This window comes from Hemiscyllium ocellatum, chromosome 45, assembly GCF_020745735.1.
Source record: "Hemiscyllium ocellatum isolate sHemOce1 chromosome 45, sHemOce1.pat.X.cur, whole genome shotgun sequence".
Taxonomy (NCBI): Eukaryota; Metazoa; Chordata; class Chondrichthyes; order Orectolobiformes; family Hemiscylliidae; genus Hemiscyllium; species Hemiscyllium ocellatum.
In genome coordinates this window covers 7,938,484-7,952,840 of record NC_083445.1, presented here as the reverse complement: position 1 = coordinate 7,952,840, position 14,357 = coordinate 7,938,484, and the positions used below count along the sequence as shown (strand labels likewise).

Genomic DNA, 14,357 nt, shown 5'->3' with positions numbered 1-14,357 from the left:
GCTTTTGTAATGTGGCCAAGTAGATATTTTGTCAATTCTGTAAATTCTTCCAATCCACTTGATGGGCAGGTGGTTAGAGCAGGAGATTCTCCTGGTCAGCCATTCTGCAGAAGCTAATGGCAAAATACTGCAGTACTTTGCCCATAAGCATGGACCAACCCAATGGAAATCTATGACCCAGCCTCAGAAAAAAGATTTGGAGAAAAGACACCTGTTAGTATACAAGGCAATTAAATAAACGCCCACTGGCAGCTTTACTGAAGATATTGAACGTGTTTTATTTGTCATACAAAGCTTAGTGATGGTCACATTACAATATTTTTAACATGTTTATTAGACTAGTCTTGGTGTATTTTACACAGGGGCTAATATTATTGTTACCCCTGTAAAGACATAACTTTGCAACGGCAGGTTGCCAACGATATTTCATTATCACGGTGAATTATTGACCTGAGGTTTAAAGAGGTGAATTGCACAATAATGTATCAAATCTTTTGAAATTTATCATCAACTGCACAGAGGTTTAGATAATACTCACATTTTTCAGACATATCATCGATCTATACTTATTTAAATGAATGGGTAAGTTTATTCTCATTTTGGCATATTATCATTCAAATTAAACACTCTTGTACTTTGCAAAGTCAACAGGAAGCTGATTTTCATTGTAGGCTATTGTATTTTCAATAATAACTGGTTAACTAGTTTTAACTAGTTAAAAACTGTCTCTAAGTTATACAGATGCAAAGGAGGATTATAGATTCATAAATGTCACCAGAATTGTTCATTTTGTTAATTATCTGAGGTACTTCAATCACATTTTGATCATTACCTATCCATTTTGTTCCATTTGTTGTGAAATGTAATTCTACTTAAAGATTGCCTGGGCATAAAGGAACTTGTTATATCACTTTTATCCCACAGTCAGATTTTGCAAAAAGCAAAACCACCCAAACCTTCACTGAAAACAGATGCTACTGCTGACCTCCTCCATTGAGAATGTTGTCCTAATATCATGTGTTTCATGTATGTATATTCAGCACCTGTTGCCCACCCCTAATTGCCCTTGCAATCAGTTAAGAATCAATCACATTGCTGTGGATCTGATGTCAAATGTAGCCCAACTAGGTAAGGATGGCAAATTTCCTTCTCTAAATGACATTAGTGAACCAAACATGTTGCAGCAATTGGTAATAGTTCCAAGGCACCCTTTATTGAGGCTAGATTTAAATTCCAGACTAATTGGATTTAATATTGACCATTTGCTATGGTTACATTTAAGTTAATCTGAGCCTCTGGATTATCAGTCCAGTGATATTACCAATGGGCGACCATTTTCCTCTATATATGATACTGAGTCACACCTGGAAGATCCGGGGTTCCAACTCTTGTATATGATGTATATCTGTGACAACAGGTTGACAGCATTATAAAACATAGTCTGGTATGTGATCAAGTTTGAATGAATTCAAATTCAGAAACCAGTTTATGTGTCTCTCTTTCACGTGGTTCATTATACAGGTTTATCATTGTGTGAAAACAGGTAGCATCAACCTGTTTGATTGTTCAAAATTACTTAAAAGGACACAGTTATAACAAATAAATACTGGATAAGTCTGTAAGTATGACATTGCTAAAGAGCATTCCAAAGATGAAATATTTGAAGGGAATCATTCAACAGCTTTTACTGCTTATATTTGTTACTTTTCTTATATGAAAGATGAGAAAAAAATGGTCTTTTTGATGTTTAGATAACAAAAGATAAAGAGAAGATGAGTTGCTTCAAATTTTTGAAGATGATGATGTTCTGCTGCAATTGTATCGTCTTTGTAAGTATCTTAATAACTAATTCTGCTGCAATCTTAATAACTCCCATTGGAGTTCTTGGCTAACTGTTGGGAACACTAATATCTAGAATCATAGAGGGTCAAACATAGGTTTAATGCTCAGCCCCATGTGAACCATGCAAAATGTAGCATTATCGAGTAAAAATCCTGGATGCATTGGACAGTGAGACAGATTAAGTTTGAGTATTGTATGGTGCAGATAGTACGCTGTACCTACAGGCTATTCTCTTGTTACTTTGTTCAACATAGCTTCTTCTTCTTAATTTTCTTAAACTTTAGCTTTACAGATTTCCTATTCTGTATCTTTTCTTTACCCAAACCTAAGTCAACAAATTGAGTTGGAGAACTTGCTAGAGGGAAAACATTGCTTGTAATCATGCACAGACCTATTTTTTGTTTCAATTTCCTGAGTTGTCTAAACTCACCATTTTCCTGGATGAATGCAGCTCCAGCAACATTCAGGAATTTGAACACCATCCAGAAGAAAACAAACTGCTTGAGTGGCACCCCGTCCACCATCTGCAGGAATTCACCTCACCATGTGGCCAGTTCATGTTATGCAGAAGCAGTCACAAATAAGACAGGACATAGTAAGCTGCGAGGATGAACCCTATCCTAAATTTATCCAGGAGCTCATTGCTCTTACAAACGTCCAGCTAACTTTGTTTTTAAGCTTGTTTTCAAACAAGGCTGTCCAGTCATGCTCAACACTAGGTTCAAAGGATTCAACTTTGGACCCTTCATTAAGGATGTTATGCATTTTGATGGTATATTCACACTTCTTTAGGATGAGTTTTCCTGCTTCTTTGTCAGATTTACTGATATGTATATTCAGGTTCCTCTTGAGGCTGCCAGAGATTCGCGTTGCATGTAAAAACTGGGAAATCATACAGAATCCCTGAAAATAGGGCCAAGCTGTTTGTTCACTTTGTGAGCTTAATGCCAAAATCAGGTGCGTCAAAGTTTCCTACAGGGTAATAGCTGCACGGTTCAGATAATTCCTGGGTGTATTGCACAAATTCATGATTGTGCCTAAGACCGTGACATTTAGTTCTGAAAATTGCCTAGTCCATCTGAGAGTACCCTCCGAGTATCTCAAACATTTGAATAATAAGTGAAGCACTTCCTGATGAAGTGCTTTTGCCAGAAATGTTGATTTTCCTGCTCCTCGGATGCTGCCTGACCTGCTGTGCTTTTCCAGCACCACTCTGATCTAAACTCTGGTTTCCAGCATCTGCCGTCCTCACTTTTGCCTAATAAGTGAAGCTAGCTGAGTCATGCTTCTAGTGTACAGAAGTGGTATTCGCCACTGACAGGATGCCATCATAAAGTCAAAAAGAAGTTTTGCCTATGTTACAAATGAGTCATGTGGGATATGAATTTCAGTCAGGTTTGTATGCTGCCCTTCTGTACAAAGACAGGTGTATCCCTGTATCCAAACAAACAAAAATGACTTTGTTCACAGCAGTTTAAAAACTGACTATATGCAACCTACTATGCTTACGTAGCTCAAAATACAGAGATCCACCATTAGATGTGATATTGTCGGGGGCAGTTTTTGCTAACTAATTCTGTATGCTCAGAATTATGCTGGCAACCAATTTAGGATTGTTTGTCAGACTCACTATGTGTCATGTTTGCATGCACTGGAAGCTACATTAATGAATACACACTGTCCTGTTCTTTACAGAGAGAAATAACATGTAGCCCTGTTTCAACTCAGCAAAACTGCATGTGGCTCAGTGGTTAGCACTGCTGCCTCATAGCGTCAGGGACCTGGGTTTGATTCCAGCCTCAGGCGACTGTCTGTGTGGAGTTTGCACATTCTCCTGCGTCTCTGTGGATTTCCTCTGGGTGCTCCAGTTTCCTCCCACAATTTAAAGATGTGCAGGTTACGTGAATTGGCCATGCTAAATTCCCCATAGTGTTTAGGGATTTGTAGGTTAGGTGCTCTTGTTAGGGGCAAATGTAGTGTAATAGTGTAGAGGAATGGGTCAGGGAGGGTTACTCCTCAGAGGGTCAGTGTGAACTTGTTGGGCCTAATGGCCTGTTTCCACATTGTAGGGATTCTATGAAAACAGATGACAGCCACTCTCTGGTCCAGTTCTCAAGGGAAGGATTTTGCAATCAGTTTGACAGTTAACTGTCAGTCTTCATCTAGCTGGTACATTCTCCTTGGCAATCCTGTACCAATCAGATTTCATTGATCTGCAAATCAGTATTCTGTTCTTGTACAGTATAAAATTCTTTTTTCTCTTTACTTTCATATTTCTTGCAAATTTGTTCTGATAGGCAGGCTCAGTGGTTAGCAAGGTTCAGTTTCAGCCTTGGGTGACTGTCTGTGTGGAGTTTGCATGTTCTCCCTGTGAGTGTGTGTAAAACTGAGTGCTCCAGTTTTCTCCCACAGTCAAAAGTTGTGCAGGTTAGGTGGATTAACTATGGGAAATGCACAATTAGGGGGATAAGGAAGGGGCTGGATTTGGGTGCATTGCTGTTCAAAACGTCAGTGCAAACTCAAATGTATCAAACAACCTCTTATGCAGTGTGGGGTTTCTATGAATGCAAGACAAAAAGCTTTGACAAAATGTGACTGTTTTTCAGTAACACCCAAGTTATATACTACAAAATTACTATATACAGTATAATTAAATGTCAGCTATATATACACAAAAAATATGAAATAGGATTTGGAGAAGGCTGTTTGAACCTTTGAACCTACTCCATTTTTCACCCAGATCTTGGCTCATCTTTTATCTCAACTCCTCCATCCTTCACTATCTCCATATTTCTTAATGACCTTTTCATCCAAGATTCTATGCAACCACAGCCCACAGGATTGGAGAATTCCAAAAATTCATAACCTATTTGAGTAAAGAAATTTCTCCTTAACTCGGTTCTAAATGACCAGCCAAGGGAAATAACCTCTGAGAGTCTATCCTGTCAAGTCCTGTAAGAACATCATATATTTCAACTTCACCCCTCATTCTTCAAAACTTTGCCCAGTATGACCCCTTCTTCAAGAAACAATGCAGTTTCATTCCCTTTAGACCAATTATGTGCTTCCAAACAGTAGTCTCAGTGTGGCCCTCACCAGTCCCTGTGTAAATGTAAACACAGATATACATGTGCAGAATGCATAGATAATCTTATTCGCGTGCACAGCATATATAAATAAAATATTCACTCTTACCATTGATTGTTTGAAACTAAGATCCTTTGTTAATGCACCAATGCTTTACAAATCTGTTCACTAACAAAGATGTCACATTTTTTGTCATTTCCAGCTCGGAGGCAGTGCTATATTGGGAGTTGGAGTCTGGGTGAAAGTGGATGGTGGCTCCTTCCTTGATATCTTGGCAAAACTAGCACCACAGCTGAAGCAATTGGTGAATGTGGGGTATCTCTGCATCGCCATAGGGGCCTTCTTAGTACTGATTGGTTTCCTGGGTTGCTACGGAGCTGTGAAGGAGAACAAGTGCATGTTGATGATAGTGAGTAAAAACTTCTTGTTTGGTACAGCTCTGGGTTCTGCTGTTTAATGGCTTTGCTGGATATGAGATTGAGTAGCTGAGCTACACAGGTCAGTAACATTTTGGCTCAGTCAATGTTATCTAGTCTCAGCTGAAACAAGGATAGGGATGTTCCAACTTTCTCAGGTGTCCCATGTGAACGATCTAGAAAACCATCAGGATTCTTGATTGCCAGTTAATGACCCTCTAGGATGTCAAATTTGGGTGCGTTAAGTTCAGCCATGATACCTCCTTCAATCAAATGTTAACCCACATTTTTTTATACTCAAACTGAAAAATGGGTATTTGGTTAAGGAAATAAGGCTAATAAGTAGCTGCACAAAGCCTAGAATCGACTCTTGCAGGAGTAATATAGAGGAACAAGTTGGAAGAAGAAAATAAGAGGGAAATTAGAACTAGAAATTAGATTGACATGAGAGTGTGAGTAGTTTTGTGCAGTGTGAGGAAAGTGTGTTAGTTGGATGCTCTTACCTTTAATAATTCGGAATTTCATAAATTATATCAATTCACTGTAAATCAGTTGTGATAGGATCAGGGATAGGCTTCAGGCGGTGAAGGTTTTTCTCGAGTAATATATCTAATTATTATTGATGTATTTCTTTCCATTTCCAATGTTCAGATCCAGCTGAATGATTTAAGACACTGTCCTTTAACCTCTAATTTCAAATTCAGCCCTGTTAGACTGAACGTCTCCCCTCTTCGCCAAAAGGTGAGGTGAACATGGACCAAAAACAAAATACTACAGACATTGGAAATGAAAATAAAAGTAGAATATGTTGAAAGTGCTTAAGAGGTCAGGTAGCATCTGTGATGAGAGAAGCAGAGTTAATTTTTCAAGTCAGTTTCATCAGCACCGAAAGATGTTAGAGAATTAACAATTTTATGCAAGTAGCAGGCCAAGTAAAAGAGGGTTGAAGAGTAGAGAACAAATGTGAATGTCTATCATAGAATAAAGAACAGGAGTGATTGAATGACAGAAGGTAAAAGTGGGTGGTATCAGAACAAGCAAAGAAACAAAAGATACATTTAAGGGAGTTATAAATGGCTACAGCATTATTACAGCAATGGTTACAATAACAAAGGGAGGAAAGAATGGGAAATTTTGCAAAAAGGAGTTTTGCAGTTCTGAGTTTGGCATGTTTCCATAACTGCTCTTAATTTGGAAATATCTCACCTGAAAATGGAGACAAGGAGAGCTAATGGAATAAATAATGGGAAGACGGTGGCTTAGTATTAATGTCACTGGAACAGTAAATTTCAATGCTCTCAGAATTAGGTTTAAATTTCACCATGGAAGATTTTGAAACGTGAATTTGATTTTTTTTAAAAGCATCAAAAATAAACTAACTTAACTTTGACCATGTAGCCATTGTCTTATGACGAACAGTGTAGCTGCAAAAATTCAAGAAAATTTAATGGTGTAGAAGTCAAACTCCTAACTGTCATAGGTATATTCTTGTGATAATGACAAAACATTAAGTAAAAATGGAGAGATCTTTGAAAACTGGATGCTACAATATTCTAAAAATTCCATATCCAGACGAAAAGACAAATGCAAGGTCCTAGAATTTGCAAGAGTAAAAAGGATGTAAGAAGTGACATCCAAAAATGAAAACATTCCAGCTGTTATATCACAGCTAAAACACTACAAAGTTCTCTTCTAGAGAGAAATGAGAAAGGCTGGAGGAAGCCTAGGTATGTTTGAATGATGGATGTCACAGAGCGGTTGCAGCCAAATTACAGTAGCTCTGTGAAGTTGTCATGATACAGATGCTTGCGATAGGTCACGATGGTAGATCTCTAGGCAGAAGTAGTTACATGCAACAACTGCAGGAACAGGAAAGTCACAGATTCAAAGCCTTGTCACAGGGATAACAACCTTGTAAATGAGAATACATAAATGTTAAATGGGGGAAGAATCAGTCTCAGGTTTTGCGCCTCCATAGTCAATTGGCACATTGATGCTCATTGTCTGGCTTGCAACTGAAGACTGCCTTTAAGCACAGTGAAATATTTATACCATTTCTTGCATGTGTGGAACATACACATTGATGATTTGGAATTGAATAAAATTCAATTAACATTTACTTACTTTACTGTGGATCAAAGGAACTTTCTGGCACAATCTGTTGGCAAGTTCCATTTGTTTTTTGCTGTGACTAGTAAGGTTAATGCATCAGTCCACTGGATTACCTTCAGCTCTCATCTGTTGTTATCATCTTAAACACACAAACAAAAATATTTTTAAAGCATCTGGATTTCCCAAGGTACCAGTAAATTACGTGGAAGAAGTGTTGATTTTTGCTTTTCCTCCTTCTAGTTTTTCATCATAGTACTACTGATCTTCATAGCTCAGATTGCGGGTGCTGTGGTTATCCTTGCATTCTCTGGCTTGGTAAGTATTTCCAAAATTAAATTGGTTCGTTCAACAATATCAGACCAACATAATTATGGAAGGAAAAACATTTAGGAGATGCATTCAAGAGAATGGATTGCACAATAACATAACAAGAAATCATCCAATTGCTCAGGAAGTGATGCAACATGGAACTGAGTATATTAGTCAGATCACTGAATGATAGAAATTTACAACACGGGAGGCCATTTGGCCCATCATATTTGCACCAGTTGAAAAAGAAATATCCAGCCTAATCTCACTTTGAGATGTACAGCATGGAAACAAACCCTTCAGTCCAACTCGTCTCAATAAGGGCAGCATGGTGGCTTAGCGGTTAGCCTCAAAGTGCCAGGGACCTGGGTTCGATTCCAGCCTTGGGTGACTGTCTGTGTGGAGTTTGCTCCGGTTTCCTTCCACAATCCAAAGGTATTCAGTTTAGATGAAGTGGCTATGCTAAATTGCCCAAAGTGTCCAAGGATGTGCAGGCAAAGTCAATTAGCCATGGGAAATGCAGAGTTACAGGGATAGGGTAGGAGGGGTGGGTCTGGGTGGGATGGTCTTCAGAGGGTCAATGTGGATTCAGTGGAATGAATAGCCTGCTTCACACTGTAGGGATTCTATGATTCTGACAGTACCTCAGTCCGAACTCTGAAGGTTACAGCATTTAAAATAATTTTTAAATGCAATGCAGATTTCTGCCTCTACCAGTCGTAAACTGATGAGTTCTAGAGCAGTGGTACAGGCTTGATCATTCTTTCCATCATGTGGGTGCCCAGGAATCTCGCCTGCTCTTACCACTTGCCTTTGGCTTGTGTGGTGGAAGGATTTGCAGGTTAATAATCAACCTGCTTTGGCCAAGATATGAATGCACTTTCCTTTGAGTTCAAGGTACAACTTGAATCTGTTGCCTCTGACTCAAACGCAGACCTCACTGCACCACAAGTCTGCCCTCATTGTTTTATTCAACTCAGTTGAATCTCACCTCAAGATGCTCTGTTTTAAAGAAAACAACATTTGCCAATTCAATTTGTCCTTGTAGCTAAAATTCTCCAGTCCTGACAACACTTATGCAAATCTTCTGATCTAGCTGGTTTTACCCAGGGTAGTTGATCAGCTACAATGCCCTCAGCAACCAGCTGTAGGATGGAAATTGGCTGGAGTTTGTGTTGAGAATGCATTGCTGTGATTTAAACTGGAAAGTGTACTTTTACAGATGATGGTTGAGGATAAAAATACATTTGTGATGAACTAGCTAGGCAATAATGACTGTCAAGTTTCATGTTTGGAGACCAGTTGGGTAAGGAATTTAAAATGGAGAGAGGTTGGTAACTTGAAGAAATAATTGCCTTTGTTAGAAGAACAGGAACCAGAAAACCATCTTTGTTATATTATCACATATTTTTAATATTTATAGGACTCTGAGGGGTGTTGCGGAACAAAGAGACCAAGAGGTGTAGGTGCCTCTTGAAAGTGCAATCGCAGGTAGACAATGTAGTGAAGACGACATTTGGCACATATGTCTCCACTGGTCAGTGCACTGAGTACAGGAGTTGGGATGTCATGTTGTGGCTGTGCAGGACACTTTTTAGAATATTGCATTCAATTCTGGTCTCCTTGCTATAGGAAAAATGTTGTTAAACTTGTTTGGAAAAGATTTACATGAATGGGTTGGAGGGTTTGAGCTAAAGGGAGAGGCTGAATAGGTTGTTTTTTTTCATGGAGATTTAAAAAATCATGTGGGGCATGGGTAAGGTGAATAGCCCAGGTCTTTTTCCCAGGGTAGGGGAGTCCAAAGTTAGAGGCCATTGGTATAAGGTGAGAGGAGAAAGATTTAAAAGGGACCTGGTGCAGTGAGTAGCGTCTCTGTTTTTGAGCCAGTAGCATCAGATTCAAGTTAAACCTTGTGCGCAAATGAAGGTGCATTCATACCATGACCAAAACAAGTTGTTTATTAATCTGCAAATCCTTCCACCACATAAGTCTTTTCACGCAGAGGGTGGTGGGTGTATGGAACAAGCTGTCAGAGGAAGTGGTGGAGGCGGGTGTCTTGACTCAAAAGTTCCATTCCACATCACCCTTGAGCTTGCAGACTATTTACCTCCTGGTCAAACAACATCTTGATTCTAAAACTCTCATCCTTGTTTTCAATTTCCTCCATAGCCGTACCCTTCCCTTTCTTTGTAATCCCTAAACTCCTGATATTCTGGCTTCTTGTGCATTCTCAATTGTAATTGATGTACCATTGATGACCATATCTTCAATTATGAAGGCCCCAATCTCTGGAATGCTATAACTATACCCATATGTCTCTGCTTCACTTTCCTCATTTAAGACTCTCCTTAAAACCTACCTGTTGATCAAATGTTAGGTCAGCTGACTCAGTGTCATACTTTTTAAAAATAATGTTCCTGTGTGGACCTTGGGACGTTTTATTTTATTGAAGATGCCGTAGAAGACGGCATGGTGGCTCAGTGGTTAGCACTGCTGTCTCACAGCGCTAGGGTCCCAGGTTCGATTCCGGCCTCAGGTGATTGGCTGTGTGGAGTTTGCACATTCTCTCCGTGTCTGTGTGGGTTTCTTCTGGTGCTCCGGTTTCCTCCCACAGTCCAAAGTGTGCAGGTCAGGTGAATTGGCCATGTTAAGTTGCCCGTAGTGTCAGGTGAATTAGTCAGAGGGAAATGGGTCTCGGTGGGTTACTCTTTGGAGGGTCGACGTGGACTGGTTGGGAAGAAGGGCCTGTTTCCACACTGTAGGGAATCTAACCTAATAAAATATAAATTGTTTTGTTTGTACAAATAGAAGGATAATCAGGCCCAGCAAATCAGTAATAGTAACAGTAGATTTCGCAGATTGAATAGTAGGTAACAATTAATATGCTTTAGTTGAGTGTAGTTGCTAAATCTAACCTCTAGAATCAACATAATGAATGTGTTGAAGTAGCCATGATCCTGCATTTCAAAATTATCTCTTAAATTAAACCTTTTTGTTTTGTTTTCTAGGCTGACATTTTTATTACTTACATTCGGATCTGGGCAGTGAAATCGATCAAAGATGAATATGGCGACAGTTCAGACATAACTACACTATGGGATACAGTGATGAATGAGGTAAATAATGTTTAAGATATGAATGTTTTAAAATTATACTTGTGGAGAGTAGATTATAAAGAATGTAATGGAGGAGCATTTAGAAATATGTAATATAATCAAGCAGAATCAGCATAGCTTCACAAAGGGGAAACCATGCTGAACAAAATTATTAGAATTTGTTGAGGAGATAAGCAGAATAGGTGAAGGGGAATAAAACAAAGAAGTGCAAATCTGAAACAAGCATAAACAGAATTTGCTCAGGAAACTCAGCAGGTCTGGCATCATCTGTGGAGAAAGAAACATAATTAATGTTTCAGGTCCTGTGACCCTTCTTCAGAGCAGGCTAGCATACAAGTTCAGCAGGTAATGGGGAAAGCAAATGGAATATTTGTTTTTATTTCAAATAGGGAGGGCATGCTTAAACTCTGAAAATAGTAGTCAGATGACAGTGGGATACTATGAACAGTTTTGTGCCCTTATCTCAGAGGGACTTTGGAGACATATTAGCACTGGAGGCAGTCTAGAGAATATTCACGAGGTCCATCCTAGGTATTGGGGTACAATCTTATGAGGACAGATCGAGTAGATTGGGTCTGTACTCACTGGAGTTTAGATGTAACCATCAAGATTCTTAGGAGATTTGACAGAGTAGAAGTGGAAAGGTTGTTTCCCTTAAGGGAAAGTCTACAACCAGAGGGCATAATCTCAGAGTAACTGGAAATTCATTTAAGATAGAGATGAGGAGGAATTTCCTCTCTTGGGGGGTATTGAGTCTGTGGAATATTTTTTACCTTCACAGAGGGCTGGAGCTGCTGAATTGTTAAGTATATTCAAGGCTGAGATAGATTGTTAATCAATTACAAAATTAAGGGTTATGGGGAAAAGGCAGAAAAGTGGAATTGAGGATTATGATCTCATTGAGCAGACATGATGGGCTGAATAACCTACTTCTGCTATTATGTCTGATGAATCTAATGTTAAGACTCAGGCCGAATTTTGTAGTCAAAAGTGTATTTTTTTAACGTGAGTTTGGAGAACTGATCTGTACATTGTCCCAATGAATAAATAACAGATGCATCACTCAATAGTAATTTAAATGTGTTCAGTTACATCATGTGCTGCAAGTGTTGGTCCTTGAATTACAGTTGTCAATTTGGGGAAAGCACCCTTAGTGAAGAAAAGGAAGTGGAGCCATGTAAAATCAATAAGTCTCCAACATAGGAACACTAAGAAAAGGTAGTTTGAATTTGATTTTGAACTTAGGGCAGATTGGAGTGCACTTAATGCCTGACTGTACAAGGTGGTCTATGTGCAATGGACATTCCATTCGCCATGACTTCAGAACTACACTGGGGAGTCACACAGCTAGCACAGAACCTCAATTTTCACATTGGTAATACACTTGCATCTGAAACAGCCCACCACCTTGGCTGTTATCATCTAATAGGATCCTGTAGGTGACGCTGAGGCCTAATGGAACTGTGAATAGATGATGGTTATATATTAATTGAAATAATTTGGTATTGATGGTGTCTGAGTTGAAATAAAACATAAAAACATACACAGGGTATGTGTTATAATGTTTCTGAACAGATTGATTTAAAAATAACTACAGGGTAAAAGAAGGAAAAGAAAGATTTGAATTTAGCACCAGAGAAATAATACAGCAAAGCAGGGGGGCATTTGGCCTATCTTATCCATGCTAAAGTTTTTCCTCATGTTCCCTCTAATCTTTCTGTCGCCTATCTTGAATCTATGATCCCTGGTTTTTGAACTCTCTGCCAAGGGAAACCGCATCCTCTAGTCAACTCTATCTCTACCCCTCACAATTTTGTATACCCCCATTCATGTCACCCATCAGCTTTCTCTCTTGCAAGGAAAACAATCCCAACCTCTCCAACCTCTCCTTATACCAACATTCTGTAATCCTAGCAACATTCTTGTAAATCTTCTCTGCACTCTCTCCAGAACAATCACATCCTTTCTGTAATGTGGTGTCCACTGCACACAGTGCTCCAGCTGTGGCCTCGCTAGTGTCTTATACAGTTTCATCACTATTTCCTTCTTTGGTATTCTGTATCCCTGCCAATGAAGGAGAGCATTCCATATGCCATCTTTACTACCTTATTTACTTGCACTGCTACCTTTAGGGACATGAGCAATTGCACACCAAGATCGCTCATTTCGTCTACCCTGTCAGTACATTCCCGTTCATTGTGTACTCCTTTTACTGTTTCGCCTCCCTAAATGCATTACCTCACTCTTATCAGAGTTGAATTCCACCTGCCACTTTGCTGCACCATTTCTCTCAGCCAACCCATCTATATCATTTTGGAGCTGTCAGATATCCACTGCACGGCCAATTTTTGTCATCTAAAAATTTCCTAACTGTGACCCCATGTTCAAGTTGAAATTGTTATTGTTTTAAAAACACAGCAAGAGTCCCAACACCAAGCCCTGCAGAACACCACTTGAAACAGCTTTCCATTTGCAAGGGCAGCTATTGACCATTACACTTTGCTTTCTGTTATTAAGGCAATTTTGCATTCAATTCAACACATTACCCTGTATTCTACGGGCTTTTACTTTTTTGACTAGATTGTCACTTGGGACCTTGTCAAAAGTCTGACTAAAATCCATGTAGACAACATCCACTGCACTACCTTCACCGATCCTCCTTGTCACTTCTTCATATAATTCAATCAAATTTGTACAGCATGACCTTTCCTTAACAAAACCATGCCGACTATCCCTGACTAGTCCATACCTTGAAGGTTTATGTTGATTCTAACAATTTGTCCACCACCAAAGAAAGACTAAATGGCCTCTAATTATAACCTTGTTAAACAACAAAACCACATTTACATTCCTCCAGTTCTCCAACACCTCACCTGAGTCAATGATGATTGGAAAATAATGCTCCGAGCATCTGCGATTTCCTCCCTGACCACCTCCAACAACCTAGGGAACAATCCATCCGGCCCTGGTGATTTATTCACTTTCAAAGATTCCAACTCCTCGAACACTTTGTCTCTCATTGTGATTATTTCATCCAATATTACACTCTGCTCCTCTTGGACTTCTGTATCTACATCATCCCTTTCCTTTATGAATATGCAGACAAACATTTCATTTAAAATTCATCCCATATCCTTTGCATCTTCACACAAGTTCCCTCCTTCATCTGCGATACATCTCACTGTTTCCTTAAGTGACCTTTTGTTTTATATATATATATATATACACACACTGACAAAACATGTTTGTGTTTTTTTAATCTTGTTTGCTAATATTTTTTCATGCCCTCTCTTTGACTTCCTTTTGTTTTACTTGAATCCTGTATTTTCTATACTCCAGTCTGCAATGTTGAGTTTTTTGTGGTTTTCAAAAGTTTTTATTTCCTGTGTTTAGTCTTTTCCTATTTTTCTAGACAATCATGGGATTCTAGATTTGGCAGTAGCATTCTTATTTTTGGAGGAGCCACATGTACTTT

At 39.0% G+C, this 14,357-nt stretch overlaps 1 protein-coding gene across 1 annotated transcript in view; it reads left to right on the top strand.

The window, feature by feature from the left end:
- Positions 1 to 14,357, top strand: part of LOC132835857 (tetraspanin-1-like) — a 74,044-nt gene that overhangs the window by 19,539 nt on the left and 40,148 nt on the right. The window contains exons 2-5 of the mRNA XM_060854952.1: positions 1,752 to 1,829; positions 5,132 to 5,338; positions 7,698 to 7,772; positions 10,775 to 10,882. Of these exons, the coding sequence (XP_060710935.1) occupies positions 1,773 to 1,829; positions 5,132 to 5,338; positions 7,698 to 7,772; positions 10,775 to 10,882 (447 nt within the window). The 5' untranslated portion in view covers positions 1,752 to 1,772. The remainder of the gene's footprint in view (positions 1 to 1,751; positions 1,830 to 5,131; positions 5,339 to 7,697; positions 7,773 to 10,774; positions 10,883 to 14,357) is intronic.